Source organism: Molossus molossus, unplaced genomic scaffold (assembly GCF_014108415.1).
Source record: "Molossus molossus isolate mMolMol1 unplaced genomic scaffold, mMolMol1.p scaffold_m16_p_21, whole genome shotgun sequence".
NCBI classification, from domain to species: domain Eukaryota; kingdom Metazoa; phylum Chordata; class Mammalia; order Chiroptera; family Molossidae; genus Molossus; species Molossus molossus.
The window spans coordinates 905,743-928,041 of NW_023425357.1; the positions used below are offsets into that span (position 1 = coordinate 905,743).

Below are 22,299 nucleotides of genomic sequence, written 5' to 3' on the forward strand. Positions count from 1 at the left end.
TCTTGGGTTCAATTCCTGGTCAAGAGCATGTACCTGGATTTCAGGTTTGATCCCTGGCCCTGGTCAGTTGGTGGTGTGCTGGAGGCAAGCAGTCGTGTCTTGCTCACATTGATGTTTCTCTCTCTACCTCCCTCCCATTTTTTCTATAAGATAATAAAATGGAAAAAATATCCTCAGGTGAAAATTAACAACAAAAGTATACATGTAAATTAAGGTAGTAAATATTTTTGTTAAATCTCTTCTGAGTTACGAGCTTCTACAAAGTTTTAAAAATAAAACAGCAGCCCTGGCCGGTTTGGCTCAGCGGTTAGAGCGTCGGCCTGCGGTCTGGAGAGACCCGGGTTCGGTTCCCGCTAAGGGCACGTACTTCGGTTGCAGTTTGTCCCGCCCTGGTTGGTAAGTGAGCGGGTAGCAGCCACTCGATTGTGTCCCTTCATGTCGATTTTTCTCTCTCTCTCTCCCTTCCTCTCTCTTCCTCCCACTCTGTCTGTACAAAAAATGGAAAAATACCCTCGGGTGAGGATAAAAAAAAAAAAAAGAGAGAGTAAAAAGGCAAGATGTTTTAAAAAAAATAAAACAGCAGCAGGAAGGCCAGTGTGGTTCAGTGGTTGAGCATCAACCCATGTACCAAGAGGTTGCCGGTTCAGTTCAATTCCTGGTCAGGGCAAATGCCCAGGTCGTGGGCCAAATCTCCAGTGGGGGGCATGCAGGAGGCGGCCAGTAGATGTTCTCTCTCTGATTAACATATCTCTCTGTAAAATCAATAAGGAAAAAAATTAACAAAAAAATAAAACAGCAGCAGCCTGGCCAGTGTGGCTCAGTGGATAAAGCATCATCCCATGTATTGAGAAGTCCAGGTTTGATTATTGGTCAGGGCACATGCCCAAGTTCTGGGTTCAATTCCCAGTAGGGATGTGCAGGAGGCAGCTGATCAATGTTTCTCTCTCACATCAATGTTTCTCTCCCTTCTTCTCCCTCTAAAAAAAATTTTTTTTCAATAAAAACATATTTTAAATAAATAAAGACAATGTTCAATGTAAAAGTACCAGTCAGTATCAATTTTTTACCAGGTTAATATTTTTTAAATGCCCTGGCTGACATGACTCAATTGGTTGGGCGTTATCCGGATCACCAAAAGTTTGCTGTTTAACTCCCAGTCAGTGCACAAGAACAAATCGAGGAATGCATATTCTCTCAAATCAACTAAAAAAAATCATTCCACCTAAAAGTCTAGTACCTCACTCCTACTAAGCATCAATATAGTAGCTCTGACATCTCACTCCAAATACCTTGTGACCAGAACATCTTCCTCAGTAGCAAGAAAAACTGGCTAGAAATGAAGGCTGTTTCACAGTGAGTTACCAGGAACTCTGGCTGGTCACAGAGTCTGTATCCTTGGACCACAATCTCTCTGACCTCTCAGTCTCAGGGTTCCTGCTCATGCAGCAGAGGCATCAGGTAAAGAGACCAGGGAGGCACAGGACTTGAGGAAAACTTTACATTCCTTGCTGTGCTGCTGACCTTGGTAATATGAATGACAACCCTGGAGATCCTAAGAATTCCCATACACCCAGATCTCATGCAGCCATACAAACTGGAATGTTTACAGATATTTTTACAAAGGTCACAACCATTCTCCTTTGCTGTGGTCTCTCCAACCCCAATTATTCACACCCAAAGCTTCTGTATCAATTTTGTCTCCTTGGAGACATCAGGTTTTACAGCCAGTGACTTGTATACCAGATTCTGGCCTTCAGGGCATAAGGCACTTCTCTGGTTCTAAGGAACAGCTTTTAGCCAGTAGTGTTGAGGAATATGGGACATATGCTAGTAACAAGACATTCAATCCATACTGCTCCCAAACACATTGTAGGTTGTTATAACAACACCCTCCTCAAAGCAATGCCTGGGCCCTCAAATCATTCTGAAATACAAAATCAGCCCCACAAAGCCCTGAATTCTCACCTACAAAGCTTTGCTCATGTAAATTAAAACCACAATGAGATATCACCTAGCTAGTGTGATTAAGTGGTTAGAGCATCAGCCCACACAGCAAAAGGTCTTGGGTTTGATCCCTGCCCCTGCTGCTAAGGCCTGTGGGAGGCAACCAATCAGTTTGTCTCTCTCAAGCTGTTTTTCTTTCTCCCTTCCACTCTCCAAAAATCAATGGAAAAAGTATCCTTGAGTGAGGATTAACCAAAAACAAAAATTTAGCCCTGGCCAGTTTGGCTCAGCGGTTAGAGCGTCGGCCTGCAGTCCGGAGAGACCTAGGTTCGGTTTCCGCTAAGGGCATGTACCTCGGTTGCAGTTTGTCCCCGGCCCTGGTTGGTCGTGCGGGTGGCAGCCACTCGATGTGTCCCTTCACATCGATGTTTCTCTCTCTCTCTCTCCCTTCCCCTCTCTCCCTCCCACTCTATCCGTACAAAAAATGGAAAAATGTCCTCGGGTGAGGATAAAAAAAAAAAAAAAGACAAAAACAAAAATTTAATTTAAAAAAATATCAAGAAACAGCCCTGGCTGGTTTGCCTCAGCAGTGGACCAAAGGGTTGTGGATTCAATTCCTGATCAAGGGCATGTACCTGGATTACACGTTTGATCCCCAGTCCTGGTTGTGATCATGTGGGAGGTAACCTATCAATGTCTCCCTCACACTGATGTTTCTCTCTCTCTCCCCCTCCTTCCCACTCTATCTGTTTGTATTTGAAAAACAAACATTTAACAAGTTTTTGCTGTGCTTACTTTCTGGGGCTTCAGTTCCTCAGAAATCACAGTATAAAGAGCACTGAACAAAAATGAAACTTTTATGTGTACTTCAAATAGAATCAACTGGGTTTTTTTTTTAATCCTCACTCGAGGACATTTTTATATTTATCTTCACATAGAGAGGGAGGGAGAGACGGAGGAAGATAGAGAAACATCGATGTGAGAGAGATACGTCAACTGGCTGCCACCCACACGACCCCAAGCAGGGCCAGGGACAAACCGCAACTGAGATACATGCCCTTAGCGGGAACTCAACCCAGGACTCTCTGGTCTGTGGGCCAACGCTCTAATGCCAGCAGTTCTCAATCTGTGGGTCACGACCCTTTCACAGGGGTTGCCTAAGACCATGGGAAAACACATTTCCCATGGTCTTAGGAACTGAGACACCGCTCCTCTATCGGTCTCCAGGCGGGTCCACCCACATGTAGATTCGCCCCCATACAACGTGAGGAACTGTAATAAAGGGTCGCAGCACTAGGAAGGTTGAGAACCACAGAGCCAAACCAGCCGGGGCTCAAGGGTTTCTTTTACAAAAGAGAAGGCACTCTTGAGAGCAAGTCAGAATCATGCTGATGAGGCTGCTGACAGAAAAGTACTTTCAAAGTTAAAAGAGCAGGCAACACTACCCTCTGATAAACCTCATATTCTAGCTAATGATTCTCTAAGCAGCTTAGTATTCAAGTTCTTTATGTCAGTTTTCTTCATAGATCTAAATTGTGAATAGCCTAATTTTGAGTAAAAAAGTCTTCTTTTAAAAAAGAATGGGGCAGAAATTCCTGAGATGCTATTCTTCTATGTTGATAGCTATTGTTAATTCTAATTACACATATTTGTACTTTCTTCCTTTAAAAAAAATTTTTATCCTTGAGAGTATTATAGATGCCCTCCTCCTCTCTTCTTCCCACCACCCAGTTCCTGGCTCCATCTCAGGCCTTCACCACTCTATTGTGTGTCCATGGGCTTTCTCCTTTTAGTGTTTTTGTTTTTTTCCAAAGTACTATATTTTATACTTAATTCTACTGTTCTTTTATTCATTTAAAAAATGTTACCAATTTTCTTATTCTTTTCCTTGTTCACTAATTTTAGGACTTGGATAATTGATTTTCATTTTTATTGTTATAACTGCTTTACTTTGCCTTTATAAAATTTCTGATGCATTCTTTTTAAATTTTGTATTTCTTAATTAAAAAACAACAACAACAACAAAAGTGTTTCTCAGGACTGGAAATTAACACCAAAGGTGGACTGAGAACTGTTCTCTGGCAATCTGCTATTCCATCTGAGGCATGCAAAATTGGATGCCACCAGAGACATGCAAAATTGGATGCCACCACAAACTCTACACCTATTTAGTTTGGGAGTTCTGTTTTCAAATCATTCCAGATAGTAAAAACAACCTCCAAGTTTAAAGGTGGTTTAATTTATAGTCTTTATTATTACACAAACCAGAGCAACATAAGGCATGTAGTTCTCTAGGATAGGTGACTTGGAAGGCTGGAAAAATCTGTGAAAACTATTACATGAGGCCCTGGCCGGTATGGTTCATTGGTTGTGAGTCATCCCATGCAACAAAAGGTCGCAGGTTTGAATTTCCATCAGTGCACATGCCTGGGTTGTGGGTTCAATCCCCAGTTGGGGGGCATGCAGGAAGCAGCTGATGGATGTTTCTCTCTCTCTCTCAAATCAATAAAAATCATTTTTAAAAAACAAAACTATCACAAGACCAACAATGTCCATGAGGAAAGCTTTCCTGCTACCAGAACAGGTAGCTAATGTTGGGTCATGTCCACATCTTTACCAATCACTGAGGAGGGAATGAGTCCCTACCTCCCCCAATTTAACTCAGATATATTATAATTTCCTCAGGAGTTGGAGAGTACAAAGTTCTGCCTTCTCTGAGGATATTAGGGTAACTAAGATGGTCTAGTTGAGATATTTTCAGCCAGATACTGACACTGAGACATTTGGCAAGGGCCCTGAACAGATGTGAAAGTGCACTACAGCCCCTGAGAGCTTCTCCCCAGTGTTCATTTTGATACATGTTCAACATCTGATTGGTATCTTCCTCTCAAAGGGAAATCAGGGCTGCTCTCCATATGGGTCCTGCTGTGTTGAAAGCACTCCTAAAGCCTTCCTGCAGTGTGAACTTTCTGGTGCCGAATGAGGTGGGAGCTTAAGCTATAGGCTTTCCCACATTCATTACACTCATATGGCCTTTCCCCTGTGTGAACTTTTTGGTGCCGAACAAGGTGGGAGGTTCTTATGAAATCTTTCCCACATTTGCTGCACACAAAAGGCCTTTCACCTGTGTGAACTCTCTGGTGTGCAATAAAGTCAGAGCTTCGACTAAAGAATTTCCCACATTCAATGCACTCAAAAGGCCTTGTGTCAGTGTGAATTCTCTGGTGTTTAATGAGAGTGTATTTGTGGCCAAAGGATTTCCCACAATCACTGCAAACATAAGGATTTTCTCCAGTATGGATGCTCTCATGCTGAACAAGTGTGGATTTGTGTCTGAAGACTTTCCCACAATCACTGCACTTATAAGGCCTTGCTCCATTGTGAACTCTCTGGTGTACAATTAAATTGGAGTGATGGCTAAAGTATTTTCCACATTCATCACACTTATAAGGCATTTCTCCAGTGTGAATTCTTTTGTGCTGTGTTAGGTTGTCTTTGCGACTAAAGGACTTCCCACATTCACTGCATTCATAAGGCCTTTCTCCAGTGTGGATTCTCTGGTGCTGAACAAGTGTGGCTTTGCGGCTGAAAGCTTTCCCACATTCACTGCAGTCATAAGGCTTTTCTCCAGTGTGGATTCTCTGATGCTGAACAAGTGTGTCTTTGCGGTTGAAGGCTTTCCCACACTCGCTGCAACTATAATGCATCTGTCCAATGTAAAAGGTCTCCCTACTTTCAGTGCTCCTTGTCTTCCTCTTGCTGTGGGTGGCCTTTTGTTGGCGACTGTCCAAACATGCCTGGAAGTTCTTCTGTTCCTCCTCACACGGAAAGGGCTTCTCTGTCAGATGAGGTTCTTCACAAACTCTGCAGTTCTTCACAAATGAGGTCTTGCCTTTGTCTCTCCTTAAGGGTTTCTCTACATTATACTGCTTCTGGTGCTGGTAAAAGTTTGCACAGAATGAGAATTGTTTCCCACATGCCTCACATGTGTAAGGTTTCAGTCTGTGGTGTATTTCCTGATGGTCATCCAGGTGCAAAATATCTTTCAAGATGGGGCCACATATGTCACAAGGGTGGGCTATCTGGGTAGATGAACCTGCCCTGGAAGGACGAACATGTGACATTTCCACAGATATGGTCTGCTCAGAAGAGGCCTCTTCATCCTTCACTCCAAGCCAACACCCTGAAAGCAGAAAAACACTGTTGAAGTGCACGCTGATTTTGGTGAGAGGGGGCAATACCATCACAAAAGTGTGTTTAGCATAACCAGGATTGAATCCATGAAGTGGCTGGCAGGATTAAACACTTGGGTTCAGGTTAAAGAAAGAGCTGCTATGTATTACTAGGCTCTAAGAGTCACAGAATGGGAAAGGCCTCAGGAAGGAGAAAATACAAGGCTGGGCTGTAGCTTACAGAGAAGAAATAGGTAGGATCACCAACTTTCTCTTTGCAAAGTACTTTTATTTTATTTCATTTACTATTAATATGTTTTTAATCCAAAGGATATTTTTCCATTGACTTTTAAATACAGTGGGAATGGGGAAAGAAGACACACACACACACACACACACACACACACACACACACCCCAATATGAGAGAGACACATCAAATGGTTGCCTCCTGCACAACCCTGACTGGGGCCAGGGATTGAATCTACAAACAAAGTACATGCCTTTGACCAGAAATCAAACCCATGACCCTCTGGTCTGCAGGCTGACACTCTAACCACTGAGGAAAACTGGCCAGGATACAAATTACCATTTTTGGCCAATTATTTATTTATTTATTTAACCCTCACCCGAGGATATTTTTCTATTTATCTTCAGATAGAGTGGAAGAAAGAGAGGGGTGGGGGCAGAGAGAGAGAGAGAGACAGACAGACAGACAGACAGACAGACAGACATCAATGTGGGAGAGACACATCGACTGGCTGCCTCCTGCACAACCCCAACCAGGGCTGGGGACAACCTGCAACCAGGACACATGACCTTGGCTGGAATCGAACCTATGAGTCATTGGTCCGCAGGCTGATGTTCTACTGCTGAGCCAAACTGGCCAGGGCTCTTGAGAATTACTTTTAAAAGGGCCTTGGCAGTTGTAAAAGGTGAGTGCTACACAGAAATGTATGTCCAGGCCCAGGAAAAACTGACTTAAAATTAATAACTGGTACTGAAGAAACACTTAAGGATATGTGTTTGTCTCTGATACATTAGCATCATCCAATATGGGAGATCACTGCAGAGGAAGCAGTAGAGAACACCAGTGAGAGGGATGGACAACCTTGGGTCAGAGATCAGAATAGAAATGACGAGTGTACAAAGTGTCCAGAATAGGGAAGAAAAATAGTAATAAGGTATGGCCTATAGCCTGGGTACCAAACAGTAGGAGGCATAGGACAAGTTTCTGGTATTACTTGAACCCAACCCTGAAGTCACACATTCCCCATACTCTCACTTACCAGGGCCCGTCCAAGCCCCTCCTGCCATGGCTAGAGTCATGACCTCTCAGTCAGGTACTCTGAGTTCTTTCCCCTGCTACAATTCAGCAACCAAAGAGGATCTGGAAGATAGATTTCACAGAAGAAAGAGAGCCAGTGAGTGAGAGAGCACTGACACACACAGGGCAGCCCACCTATAAGAGTAATGTCTTGCAGGAACAATGCAATGGGTCCCCCAGGCGTTGACCATGACTATAATTCATGACCCAAGTTGGCCCAAGTAAAGGAATGGGGCAGAATCTGGAGCACAGAGGTCTCATGAATGTGAACAGTGCAATCTAGCCCAGGAGAAGCCAAGCAGGGTAGTATCTACTGGACTGACCACAAAACACTTGACCTTGACACCCTTCCTGGCAAGGGTTTGAGGCAGCAGGGGCTGGAAAGCATAGGGAGTGAAGGAGACAGGACACACAGCCGAGCCCTGAGGTCCTTTGTGAGGTAACAAGGAAAAACAGCAGTGCCCATGGTCCACCTATGAGAAGGAAATGGCAACCTCTGTGGGAAAAAGGAATTCTTGAGCAGAGCACAGACCAGAAAACTGGAACACATGGGACCAGGATGACCATAATGGCAAAGCACAGAGAGTTTTTGAGCCTTATCAAGTAGTCTCGAAGCCTCTCAGGAGAAAAACAAACATCTTCAAAAGTCACATGACCCTGCATGAAGACAACTAAGCACAGGACAGCCTCTCTCTCCAGGGGACTCCCCCTCAGCTGCCCCAGTCAGACAGGATACCTGGCCCTTGTGTGATCAATGCCTGCTCTTTCCTCATTTTCCATGAATCATTTTGTCCAGCCTAGAACAGGCAGTTGGACAGACAGACAGACAGACATTGTATAGTCTTGGCTTGGAATGCAGGGCCCAACCCTTCCCTGGATTCAGAGATGATGCTTCTCATACACAAATTTGAACTTTCTCCTTAAATCCCTCAGTACCAGAGCCCTCGGAACATAAATTAATATTCCATCTCCATATACACATCACCAGAAAAGCCTGGGAAGCAGAGAGAGGAAATAAGCATCAGCTCTGACCTCCCTTTCATCTCATCTCTATTACTACTACACCCAAGCATTCATCTCATGTCCGCTCTTCCTCTGGATGTCTCCAACTTGAATCCCTCTTCTGAACTAAAAACCTGTGTGTCCAGCTGTTCATCTGACAACTCCACTCATGTCTGGAACATCACAGATTCAATATGGTCAAAACCTAAATCGTTGATATTACTTCCACCAACTTCACCCCCTCAACTGAGAATTTTGTTGTTGTTAATCCTCACCTGAGGATATTTTTCCATTAATTTTTAGGCAGAGTGGAAGAGAGGGAGGAGGGAGAGAGAGAGAAACACTGATGTGAGACACACAGTTTGGATGCCTCCTGCATGACTCCAACCAGGGCTGGGGATTGAACCTGCAACCCAGGTACTGCCCTTGACTAGGAATTGAACCCTCAACCCTTCAGTCCAAGAGACACTCTAACCACTGAGCCAAACTGGCCAGGGCATCAACTGAGGATTTTTCTATCCTTACACTTTGTCAGGTCAAAAACTATGAGGTCATCTCTAACTCCTCCCTTCTTTCTCTCACCGTTCACATCAGAAAAATCACTCCCTCCTCTGCTTCAAACCTTCCATGGCTCCAACCACTCTCAGAACAGAAGTCCAGTTTCACAGGCTGTTGTTCCAAAGTTGAATCCTATTCTTTGCTCTCTGATCACACCAGACATAATAGAGACCTGAGGTTTCTAGAACACTCCCAGTGCAAACTCAAGTGATGCATTTGCAAATGCTGGTTCCTGGAACACTGTTCAACTTCATCCCACTTCTTGCTGGAAATGAAAAACCTTTCATATAATTCAAGAACAGAAATCAGGTCACAAGACCTTTGGTGACACGGGGATCCCCAAACTCAATGACAGACAGAAGGTAGGTTAAGAGTCAGAGACACCATTCACCACACTGGGTTGCCAAATTTAGGTGTGGGGGTGGGCTGAATGAAGACCTGCATACTCTTCAGTGAACTATGCAGGGATCACAAGTAGTCTTACTGCCACAGCAACTTGGAGGAAGAGGAAGCTGGGAGTGGTAGGTTATCACAGTGGTGTCTCATGGACTGACTGTTTCCCTAACTTCAGCCCTGTCCTTTGGTGAAGATGATTTGAGGTTGTCTGACCTCATACTCACTTTAGTGTTGCCTCCTACCATCTGTGTGACCTTGAACAAAGATCTGTGTCTCAGCGCCATCTGTAAAGCGGTGATAATAATGGTACCCACCTAACAGAGCTGCTATTTAGATCAGGCATGTTAGAATAGGTCAAGAACCCCCTTAGTGGAAGGGAGTGAGAAAGAGAAACACTGATGTGAGAAAGACATGTCAATTGGGTGTCTCCTGCACAACCCCAACCAGGGCTGGGGATCAAACCCACAACCTAAGTATGTGCCCTTGACCAGAAATCGAACCCGAGACCCTTCAGTCTGCAGGCTGATGCTCTAACCACTGAGACAAACCAGCCAGGGCAGGTCAAGAACCTTTGAATTAGCTTTACTGTTCACAAGCTTAACACTTTGCAAATGTTTTTGGTGCAAATAAAGCAATACGATTTTTGAAATTCTAGGTTTGACTTTTATCTCTTAAGAAAATGTGATTATTTCAGAGTTTCCATTGTAATAAAAGAGTGTCAATCAATTACTAAGCATGGGTATAAATCTGATTTAACCTATCTACGTATTCTTTTTTAACTGCCTGCTTATATATACTTGCCAGATGTACACTAGTCCTTTCACCAAACCAGCTTACCTGGTATATACTCTTCTAAAGGTTAGCCTGCTAGTGGCCCTTCATTAGAGATGTTTATCATCCCTCCTCTCCCGAGGAATTGGGGAACTAATGTAATAGACCTTGGACTAGGCTAGGGCTGCTTCACTGGCCTGGCTGACTTTTCCTTTGCTCCACAGCCAGAGTCTGTGGCATGATGAGTCCACACAATGTCAAATCTATAGCATCTCATGCCTTGCTCTCCTTCTTATAGGCTGCTAATAACCTACAGTCCTCTCCTGCTTTTATCAGCCAGATCCCTTTCATATGCCAGGACCCCCCTCCTTTCTGGAAGAAATCTCTAGGATATTCACCGGTTCTCCCCTGCCCTCCAATCTCTCACCTCAGGAGCCATATAAAATAACATCCTTAATATTCTTCCCCTAAATCTGATCTCCAGGGTTTAACCTGAGTACTCATCCCTCAGAGGGTGCCCGCAGAGCTCTCTCTGCAGAAGTGTAAACCTGCATATCCACATGCCCACGTGACACCTCCACTGTGCAACATCTCAGACTTACCACGTCCCAAATCTAAGTCCTGATCGCCCTAAAAGGTGCTCCTTGCTCCAACTTACACAATTCCATTCTTTCAGATGTTCAGCAGAAAAACAAACAACAAAAAAAAACTTGAGGCCCTGGCCAGGTAGTTGTTAGTTAAGAGCATTGTCTGGATACGACGAGGTTGAGGGTCTGATCTCCCATCAGGACATGCACAAGAATCAACACAAGGGTCCGGCTGGTATGGCTCACTGGTTGAGCATCAACCCACACATGGAGGGGTTGCCGGTTCGATTCCCAGACAGGACACATGCCCAGATTGTGGGCCCGACCCCCCGTGGGGGGCATGCAGGAGGCAGCCAATCTATGTTCCCTCTCATTGATGTTTCTATCTCTCTCTCCTTTTCACTTCCTCTCTAAAATCAATAAAGGGAAAAAATTTAATAAAAAAAAAAAAAGAATCAACCAAGGAACACATGAGTGGAGCAACAAATCGATATATCGCTGTCCCTCTCTCTCCCCTCCCTAAAGCCAATCTATACGTTTTTCAAATTTGTTCTTTTTTTTGTTTTTTTGTTTTCTTTTAAGGAAAACTTCGGAGGGCCCTTCATTCCCTACTCTCACAGCCATATCTGACCCAGCAGCAAACCCCGCTGCTTGTAATGACTTACCCACCCCTCAGGCCCTCCTGCCCCTGCTCCGGGACGACCGCCACCACCACACTCCTGGGGTCTGTTGCCTCCTCGTCACCCCTACCTCAGCCCGGTCCGTTCTCCCGAGGATGCCTGTCCTCGCAGTGCACGTACCCGCCTCACCCTGTCACTCCGCCATGACCAGTGCTCACGGGCAGCTCCTCGCCGATTCTGGGCCCCGAGTCTCCCCACCGCTCGCGGCTCAGTCGCTCCTCCCACGACTCGTCACCCTGGCAGCTGGAAATGGGGGCTCCACCCACAACGGCCCAGGGGCCTGGGCTGGGGTGACTTCAGCAGCCACAGCTCGCTCCGGGGTTTCCAGATTCGGAGGTGAGGGTCGGGCCGCGGCACAGCAACTACCAAGCCGGGCTCATCCCTGCGGCCGTCGCCATCCCTGTCCGGGCCGCGCGGGGCCGTGAGGATCGCGGGTCCGAACGCGGGGCCTCGCGGACGCTGCCGCCGCCGAGCCTCCTCTTAGTGGGGACGGGCGCCTGCCCGCTGCTGTGACCACGGGGCCGAGCCGGAGCTCACGAACCGGCGCACTGGGCGCTCGCAGCGTCGACAAGATGTCCGCCGCGAGAAAGACTCCGGAAGTCCCGCCCACGCGTCGTCCGCACGTGCGGAAACGTCCTGCGCGGCGCGGAAGTTTCTGGGTAGTGTAGTCGGCCCAGAGCTGCGGGCGGGAACTGACACCTCTGGTACCTAGAGCTGCTGGTGCCCCAGAGGCCGCTGGGAAATGGTGCCTCGCCGCCGGGAGCCTTCGAGGCTCTGTGGGGTAATCTCCAAGGAAGGACGAGTACTTAGAGACGTGTTCTCGGATGTTACCCAAAGCTACAGAGCAAAATTGGTAGCCTATGTGAAATGTCATTGGGGCCTCTTCTACTTCCTTGTTGTTGTTTTTTATCCTCATCTGAGGACATTTTTTTCATTTTTTGTTCAGATAGAGCGGGAGGGAGGGAGGGAGAGAAAAACATCCACGTGAAGGGTACACTTCCAGTGGCTGCCACCCACACGACCCAGCCAGGGCCGGGGACAAACGTGCCCTTAGCGGGAACTGAACCCCGGGTCTCTCTGGATCACAGGCCAACGCTCTGACTGCTGAGCCAAACCAGCTATTGGTACTTTCTTGTTTTTTAAGTATGTGTAGAGGGAAAGTTTTTTGTTTGTTTGTTTGTTTGTTTGTTTTATCCTCACCTGAGGACATTTTTCCATTTTTTGTACAGATAGAGTGGGAGGGAGAGAGAGGAAGAGATAGAGAGAGAGAAACATCGATGTGAAAGGGACAAATCGAGTGGCTGCCACCGCACGACCAACCAGGGTCGGGGACAAACTGCAACCGAAGTACGTGCCCTTAGTGGGAACCGAACCCGGGTCTCTCCGGACCGCAGGCCGACGCTCTAACCGCTGAGCCAAACCGGCCAGGGCTGTTTGTTTTTTTGTGTGTGTGTTTTTGGTATATGCCCCTAGCAGAAACCAAACTCGGGACTCTCTGGTCCACATGCTGATGCTCCAACCACTGAGACAAACCAGCCAGGGTGAGGGATGTTTATTTTTAATTTTTTTAAATCCTCACCTGAGGATACTTTTCCATTTAACTTCAGATAGAGTCAGAGGGGGAGAGAGAGAAACAACATGAGAAAGACACATGGACTGACTCCCGCACAACCCCAACCAGAGCCGGGGTTTGAACCTGAGGTACGTGCCCGTGACTGGAATCGAACCCGAAACTCTTTGGTCATGGGCCCACCCTCTAACCACTGAGTTATACGGGCCAGGGTTAGTGGGAAGTTTTTTAAGTCAGTTTTGTGAGATTCAGTTGGGTCCGCGGTAAGAGAATTGTATCCAGACAGGGCTGTAGGGTGGAAGAAGTCATGAGGTTGAGACTCCCTGAAGCAAATGACTAACTGGAGTGCTACTGTTATGACCAGCCAGTGAGACAATCAGAAACACACAGCTGAATTGTAAATAAGAGGAATACTTTATTCACTGGCAGGCTGCAGGGGTAGACATCACCCAAATCAGCAGCCCAAGCATTCTTGCAGTTCGTTTATAAAGCCTAAAGTTACATTCTCTTGGCGCCACTTATGGTGCTGTTAAGGAAATAACTGATACAAGAGGAGCTGTTATAGAGGTCTGAGCAAGGGAGGAACTGGTACAATAGGAGGTAAGAGGAGCTATTACAGAGATCAGGGTAAGGCAACCATTAATCTCTCTTTTTATGGTTCCTCTGAGTTTCCCAAAGTCATCATTAATCCCCTTATCATTATGGTTCTTCTGGGTTTTAGTCCCAGGTTTTTTGGAAACTGCCTGGGTGTGTATGTGCTGGAACAACTGGTCAGAACGGAGCTTGCTTAAGTCAAGTAGCCTAGTTCACTACCTCTTGCTATCCTAAAAAAAGAGGGCTTTTGGTTCTGGATTGGTGGTTCAGTTGGTTGGAGCATTGCTTTGTACATCAAAAGGCTGTGGGTCCAATTCTTGTCACAGAACATAGCTAGGTTTTGGGTTCCATCACCCACTGGGGCATTCAAGTGAGGCAACCAATCTATGACTCTCTCTGTTCCTCCCTCTCTAAAACCAATTAAAACAAAAAAGTTATACCTTACAAAATATATAAATAAAACAAAAGGCCTTTCAAAGTGAGACTACAAACACTTGAAATCAATAATATCTACTTGGGAAGCACTGATTCAGGCAGAAGCTGAAATAGTGTTCTGATTGGGAGACAGAGGCAGTGGGTATTTATGAGAAAGGGAAGGGGAACAATTACATTAGGAAGAAAGGCATTACTATTGGTGTACATGTGACATAGTAATGCTAAATCCAGACAGTGTTTTACATTTTCAGCCCAGTAGTTGTCAGTCCAGTAGTCATAACTGTTTTCTTGTGATCTTTGCCAACAGTTCTTTAGGGCACAAGGTTGCGTTAGGCCCTGTCCAAAGGTCTCTTTGCCCTGTTTTAACATCAAAAAGTTTGAGGTATAAGACACGCAACGCAGTGCCTTTGGCATGGCAGATTCAGCTCCATTTTAAAGTGACTCCACTTATTATCATTTGGACACTGTGTTTTCCTCGGAAATGATTCCTGACAGGGTTATGGGAAGAAAGACCAAGGAGGTCAAGGAAGGCGCCTTTCCTGCCTGTTTAGTCACTGATGCTGTCCAACCCAGGGAGCAACAGTCTTTAATCCAAAAGATATTTCTTAGCCCAACAACTGAAATATATTTCTTTCCTTTTAGGAATGTACCACTTATCTGAAAAGAACCATTATAAATGTTCTTATGTGCTAGGGCAGTGCCTGACATAGTCCTAGTGGAAGCATATTTACAAAGGTGACATCTGGACATGGAAATAAAGATTTAGAAGCCCTGGCCAGGTAGCTCAGATGGTTGATGTCATCCTTATACCAAAGTTGCAGGTTCAACCCCTGGTCAGGGCATGCAAGAAGCAGCCAATGGCCCTGGCCGGTTTGGCTCAGTGGTTAGAGTGTCAGCCTGCGGAGCAGAGTGTCCCGGGTTCATGTCCTGCTAGGGGCATGTACCTCAGTTGCAGTTTGTCCCCGGCCCTGGTTGGGGTTGTGTGGGTGGCAACCACTCGATGAGTCTCTCTCACATCAATGTTTCTCTCTCTCTCGTCTTCTCTCCCTCCCTATCTGAAGATAAATGCAAAAAAAAGAAAAGAAAAAAGGGAAAAAAAAGCATCCAATGAATGCCTAAGTGGAACAACAAATTGATGTTTTTCTCTCTCCTTTCAGCTCTCTCTAAAACCAGTAAATTTTTTTAAATTAAAAAGATTTGGAACACCATGATCTCATTTCTTTTCTAGGAAGTGATTTTCATTTCATTTGCAATAACAGGGAGAGTATCTGACTTGGGAGTTGAGATTATTTATGGTAAGCCAAAAAAAAGAGAGAGAGAGAGAGAAAGTGGAGGACTGGAGGAGGGGAAAAGAGAAACAAACACTTGTGAATTAAGTTACTGAAAGTTAATATTTTTTTCTTTATTGATTTTAGAGAGAGGAAAGGAGAGGGAGAGAAAATAGACATCAATGAGGGAGAACATTGACTGGCTGCCCCCCGCACGACCCCCCCCCCCCCCCGCCCCGCCACTGGGGATCAATCCCACAACCTGGGCATATGCCCTGACTGGGAATTGAACCGGTGATTTCTTGGTATATGGATCAATGCTCAACCACTGAGCCACACCAGCTGGGCTATTAATAATTGTATATTCACACATATATGCAGGAATAGCTCTGGGGAACATGTCTGTGACAGGTGGCAAGAGTTAAAATGCCAGAAATTTGACTTGGGTACACTGATGTATGAGAATGAAGCTCAGCACACAGCTGTGTTGGGACCTTAAGTGCAATGGACAAATTTGAAAACAAGATAAATACCCCAGCTATCAAGGAACTTATGCTGTATTCAAGAAAGACAGAGGAAGAGACAGGAAAAAATAGAAAGTTATATAGAATGTTAGAATGTGGTAGACACAATGAAAAGAGAAGGTGAAGGCACCAAGAAGCAGGAGGGTGAGATGTAATAATACAGGCAAAGGAGGCTGATTTGTTCCAGGGTCTTAATTTATAAAGATGACTGGGTGACAACACAGAAAAGTTTAATAGCTCACAATACCCCTAGAAATGAAAGGCATAGAAGAAACACCAGATTTTGAAAAGGCAGAAGTAGGAGCTAGGGGAAAGCCTAGGTTATAGCTTTGTGTGTATTCTGTGGGAAATGCAGGCGGTGAGCCAGAGTGCTTATGTAAAACTATGAGCCCATGAAAATACTAACACAAATTAAACTCCTTAGAGGAAATGTGTAGACTTTGTGCTTCCATTGGCAGCATGTATACTAATATTGGAATGATCAAGATTAGCATGGGCCCTATACAAGGATGACAAGCAAGAAATCCCAGCCTGTGTGGCTTGGTTGAGCATCAACCCATTCACTGATTGGTCATGGTTCGATTCCTGGTCAGGGCACATGCCCAGGTTGTAGATTGGATCCCCAGTGAGAGACTATATATATATTTTTTCAAGTGATGAAAAAATATGTTCAAAAAGAAAAATATGTAGATTTTCAATTAGAGGACAATAGGCTAATGAAGAAACATCTCTGAGACGCAATTTTGCTCTTGCGTTTATAAGAGGTGAGAAATATATTTCATTGTGATTTTTCATTCATAACCATATTACCTAAATATATTGTATTAAAATATTTAGGTACTGGCCCTGGCCGGTTTGGCTCAGCGGTTAGAGCGTCGGCCTGCGGTACAGAGAGACCCGGGTTCGGTTCCCACTAAGGGCGCGTGCTTTGGTTGCAGTTTGTCCCCGGCCCTGGTCAGTCGTGCGGGTGGCAGCCACTCGATGTGTCCCTTCACATCGATGTTTCTCTCTCTCTCTCTTCCTCTCTCTCCCTCCCACTCTATCTGAACAAAAAATGGAAAAAGTGTCCTCGGGTGAGGATAAAAAAAAAAAAATATTTAGGTACTGTAGGTATACGTTTTATATTTATATACATTGAACAATTATACAAGTCACTTTATTTATTTACTTATTTAATCCTCACCCGAAGACATTTTTCGATATTTTGTTCAGATAGAGTGGGAGGGAGGGAGAGAGACACATCGACATGAAAGGGACACATCGAGTGGTTGCCACCCACACAACCCAACCAGGGCCGGGGACAAAGTGCAACTGAAGTATATGCCCTTAGCGGGAACCGAACCCGGGTCTCTCTGGACCGCAGGCCGACGCTCTAACCACTGAGGCAAACTGGCCAGGGCTACAAGTCACTTTAAAACTATGACAAATAGCCCTGGCCGGTTTGGTTCAGCGGTTAGAGCGCCCACCTGCGGTCCGGAGAGACCCGGGTTCAGTTCCCGCTAAGGGCATATACCTTGGTTGCACTTTGTCCCCGGCCCTGGTTGGTCGTGCGGGTGGCAGCCACTCGATGTGTCCCTTTCACATCGATGTTTCTCACTCTCTCTTCCTCTCTCCCTCCCACTCTGTCTGTACAAAAAATGGAAAAATGTCCTCGGGTGAGGAAAAAAAAAAAAAATGTTAAAACTATGACAAATAGCCCAGCTGGTGTGGCTCAGTGGATTGAGCATTAGTTCCATGGACTGAGAGGTCCCCATTCGATTCCTGGTCAGGGCACATGCCCAGTTTCAGGCTCAATCCCCAGTAGGGGGCATGCAGGAGGCAAATGATGTGTGTTTCTTCCTCTTATCGATGTTTCTATCTCTCCATCCTCTCTAAAAAATAAATAAAAGAATATTAAAAATATATATATAACAAAATTATTTACTTATTTTAATCCTCAGACAGAATGGGAGGAGCAGAGAAAGAAACATCAACGTGAGAGGTACATCGACTGGCTGCCACCCTCAGGACACCAACCAGGGCCAGGGACGAACCGCAACTGAGGCACGTGCCCTTGGCCAGAATCAAACCTGGGACTCCCTGATCTGCAGGCCAACACTCTAACCGCTGACCCAAACCGTCCAGGGCAACAAAATTCTTCTTTATACACAATTTTACTTAAATAGAAATCATAAAAATGCAGAATTGTACATTTAACAGCATATAAAATCTTTAATGACCAAGTATTATGTCTCTCTCTCTCTCTCTCCCTTCCTTCCACTCTATCTAAAAATCAACGGGAAAATATTCGCTGGTGAAGATTAACCAAAAAAAAAAACACCACCAACAACAAATGATTATTCATTTATTTATTTATTTATTTATTTATTTATTTATTTTTATCCTCACCCGAGGACATTTTTTCCATTTTCTGTTCAGGTGGAGTGGGAGGGAGAGAGGAAGAGAGAGAAAGAGAGAAACATCGACGTGAAAGGGACACATCGAGTGGCTGCCACCGGCATGACCAACCAGGGCCGGGGACAAACTGCAACCAAGGTACGTGCCCTTAGCGGGAACCGAACCCGGGTCTCTCTGGACCACAGGCCGACGCTCTAACCGCTGAGCCAAACCGGCCAGGGCATGATTATTTATTTATAAAATGTTCTAGATTGGTTGCCTCCTACACACACCCTACTGGGGATCAAGCTCGAAACCTGGGCATGTGCTCTGACCTGAATCGAACTGAGACCTCTCAGTCCATGGGATGACACTCAATTCATTGAGACACAAAGGCAGTGCTCAAATCATTACTTAAACATGGAAAACAAAGGTGAAATGAAAATGAAACTCTAAAAGTTTCCTCTAGGTACCAATGACAGATAAAATTTTGTAAAGATTCATTTTATTCCATCAAAAGTGATAATTTTAGCCCGGCCAGTGTTGCTCAGTGGTTGAGTGTCGACCCATGCACCAAGAGATCACCAACTGGATTCCCGGTCAGGGCACATGTTATGGTTATGGGCCCAGTCCCCAGTGGGGGGCATGCAGGAGATAGCCAGTCAATGTTCTGTCATCAATGTTTCTCTCTCTCTCTCCCTTCTTCTCTCTAAAAACCAATAAAGAAAAACAAACTTTTTAAGTGACAATTTTAAAGATCTAGAAAGATTTGGTTTAAAGAAAACCAGAGCTGAACAGTAATTAAAGCAGTGAAAACAGATTTTAATCAGAAACTATTGGAATGGGGGAGAAGGAACCTTCACAAACAACTAGGCTCAATTCCAAGTAAAGCATGAACACTTCAGGGTTTATAGTTGAGTCAGTGGATTAAAAATTACTAAGAGGAAACATCACCGGTAAGGAAGGATCCTTGCTAAACTGACATAACAGGATTCTTGCTGAAGGCAGGCCAAGTTGATCAGCTATTACCTGGGAGATAACAGGGATTAGCGTTTTTTTCCCTTTATTGACTTTAGAGAGCGAGATAGAAACATCAATGAGAGAACATCAATTGGCCGCCTCCTGCATGCCCCCCACTGGGGATTGGACCCACAACATGGCCATGTGTCCTGACCAGGAATCAAACCGGCAACCTCCTGGTGCATGGGTCAACGCTCAACCACTGAGCCACACCAGTCAGACAGGGGTTAGGAATTTGATCAGATATTGAGGGGGAGAGAATTGTGGCTAAACCAACTTAATAGGATTCTTGCTAAAATTGGGCAATGCAAAGATAAAGTCCAAAAATCAGAGGAGACTGAGTAAAGAGACTCTGTCAGAGCTGACCCCCATATATTGCTAAACTGGAAATGCATCATTTTCTACTTGTTTTTTTTTTATTCTCACCCAAAGATATTTTTCCATTTTTTGTTCAGACAGAGTGGGAGGGAGGGAGGGGAGAGAGAGAGAGAAACATCAGTGTGAAAGAGACACATCGAGTGGTTGCCACCCACATGACCCAACCAGGGACGGGGACAAACTGCAACAGAGGTACATGCCCTTACTGGGAACCGAACCAGGGTCTCTCTGGATCGCAGACCGACGCTCTAACCGCTGAGCCAAACCAGCCAGGGCATTACTTGCTTTTTCATATATAAAATTTTCTCTATTGATTTTAGAGAGAGGGAGAGGAAACATCAATTGGCCACCTCCTGCATGCCCCCAATGAGGATTGGGCCCACAATCTGGGCAAGTACTCTGACTGGGAATCCAAACCAGGGACCTCTTGGTGCATGGGACAATGCTTAACTACTGAGGCACACCAGCTGGGCACTATTTGTTTTCTCAATAAAAAAATATTGCAAAGTAAGGTTTAAAAAAAAAAGTGGTAAATAATGTGTACAAAACAATTTAATTATTATTTTTTTATCATAAGCAATTTTATTTCACCAACTGGACAGTTTTCAGCTAAGTATCCTCAACCAGAAATCAAACCTATGACCCTTCATTACACAGTCTGAAGCTCTGTCCACTGAAAAATACCAGCCAGGGCAGTGTTTCCTATTTTTGAAGGACCTTACTGAATGGGCAATTCAGATTAACTCTTTAAAGACAGTTGTGAGCCCTGGTCGGTTTGGCTCAACAGTTAGAGCGTCGGCCTGCGGTCCAAAGAGACCTGGGTTCGGTCCCCGCTAAGGGAACATGGTTTGTCCCTGACCCTGGTTGGTCGTGCAGGTGGCAGCCACTCGATGTGCCCCTTTCACTTTGATGTTTCTCTCTCTCCCTCTCTCTTTCTTCCTCTCTCCCCCACTCTCTAAACAAAAAATGGAAAAATGTCCTTGGGTGAGGATAAAAATAAATAAATAGAGACAGTTGTGAAATGTAAACTGCAGAAAGTTTATGTCATTCTTTAAAGATTGTGGTGAAAAGCTCTGGGGAAACATCAGAGAAGGGTGAAAATATTTAAGTCCTTAATGAAATTTGGTAAGTTACATAAGTCTGAAAAGAGCTAGAATCCAGTTGAGCATGTGACTCTGCTGAAATTTTAATCACCCTGAGGCTATGGTACCCAAAACCTGATTCTTTTTCATTCATGAGCACACTGAGCAATATGAGCTTGGGGAAAAAGTTAAAGAGGACATTTAGCCAGAAGAATAACATAAAAGAGGAAATTTAAGATGTCATGTTTATTTACTGCTCTAACAAATATTCACTGATAACATTAAAAAAATTATATTTCCTATAACAAAAGTTACCAAATATTCACTGATAACATTAAAAAAATTATATTTCCTATAACAAAAGTTACAGCAGATACTTAACAAGCAATGCAAAAAAATAGGAGTTAAATATAATTTAACCAAATGACAGTATTTTTTTTAAATGTACAATTTATGTATGATCAAAGACACCAAGTAGTTAAATAAAAAGGTGACTGACTCCAGGAAAATTTTGTGAATCCTAGATTAACATGCCCTTGAAGAACCGTAGTCATTCATGGAAAAATAAAGTCCCACCTCCCTCAAAATTGTGGGTTTGATTCTCAGTCACGAGCACATATCTGAGTTGCAGGATTGATCCCTGGCCCTGGTCAGGGTACAACGTGGGAGGAAACCGATCAATGTATCTCTCTCACAATGATGTTTCTCTCTCTCCCTCCCTCCCTCCCTTCCACTCTGTCTGAGGATCAGTGAAAAAAATGTCCTGGGTTGAGGATTAACAAAATGATAATAATGTGACAATCATAGGAATAGGAATATCTTCACCCATTTTTTTCTGGCTAGGATTTAAGTAGTTAGGACACTTGAAATTATCATTGCTCAAAAGCTGAGAGAATGTGATAGCTTTAGGAATGCCAACAAAATTAATGGATCCAAAGCAGGTACTAAGTTCAAGACCTAACAAAACATGTTTATATCTGGTCACAAGATCACATTTAGACCGAAACCCATCTACAGTTTCTGGACATTCCTGCTCTTCAACTCTTGCAAAATTTTAGTCAGTTTTCTATTTAACACAACTTTAATTTCTCTAAGTAGGAGACAAAGCTTAACTATCTTTGCATTAGCCAGAGATATTTACTACAGATGTAATGTTATGGACCCAGTACAGGACACCCTGCACCTACAAACAAAGGTAAAGAAGACAAAGGAGCCCTGGCCGGTTTGGCTCAGCGGTTGGAGCATCGGCCTGCAGACCAGAGTCTGGGGTTTGGTTCCCGCTAAGGGCATGTACCAAAAAAAAAAAAAAAAGACAAACGTTACCCAGCTAGTGTAGCTCAGTGGTTGAGCATCAACCCATGCACCAAGAAGTCATCAGTTCGATTCCTGGTCAGGGCACATGCCCAGGTTGTGGGCCAAATCCCCAGTGGGGGGCATACAGGAGGCAGCCAATCGATGTTCTCTCTCACTGATGTTTCTCTCCCCCTCTCCCTTCCTCACTCTTTAAAAATCAATAAAGAAAAAAATTAAAAAAAAAAAAGACAAAGATATTAGAGAGAGACTATTATAGACAACCAACACAGAAGGAGGTCCCTAAGATAAAATACATAAATGTG

The 22,299-nt window shown here is 44.5% G+C and overlaps 1 protein-coding gene across 5 annotated transcripts; it reads right to left on the reverse strand.

Moving 5' to 3' along the window:
* Nucleotides 1-4,380: 4,380 nt before the first annotated feature.
* Nucleotides 4,381-11,996, reverse strand: LOC118638555 (zinc finger protein 134-like). Of its 5 annotated transcripts, none has more exons than XM_036274563.1 (3): nt 11,566-11,996; nt 7,405-7,505; nt 4,381-6,127 (listed from the first exon to the last, which is right to left on the reverse strand). In XM_036274563.1, exons 2-3 carry the CDS (start codon nt 7,442-7,444, stop codon nt 4,887-4,889), a joined length of 1,281 nt encoding a protein of 426 aa, XP_036130456.1. In that variant the 5' UTR covers nt 7,445-7,505; nt 11,566-11,996; the 3' UTR covers nt 4,381-4,886. The 5 variants fall into 5 exon arrangements, with proteins under 5 accessions (XP_036130456.1, XP_036130454.1, XP_036130457.1 ...); XM_036274561.1 differs by having other exon boundaries at nt 11,557-11,996; XM_036274564.1 differs by lacking the exon at nt 11,566-11,996 and adding an exon at nt 9,027-9,287.
* Between the last annotated feature and the right edge of the window lie 10,303 nt (nt 11,997-22,299).

What these genes read in the sequence shown, in the direction of transcription:
- LOC118638555 (XM_036274563.1), bottom strand. Translation starts at nt 7,444, where the DNA reads ATGACTCTAGCCATGGCAGGAGGGGCTTGGACGGGCCCTG. An exon ending in AGGGGCTTGGACGGGCCCTG is followed by an intron (nt 6,128 to 7,404) that starts GTAAGTGAGAGT and finishes TTCTGCTTTCAG; the next exon opens with GGTGTTGGCTTGGAGTGAAG.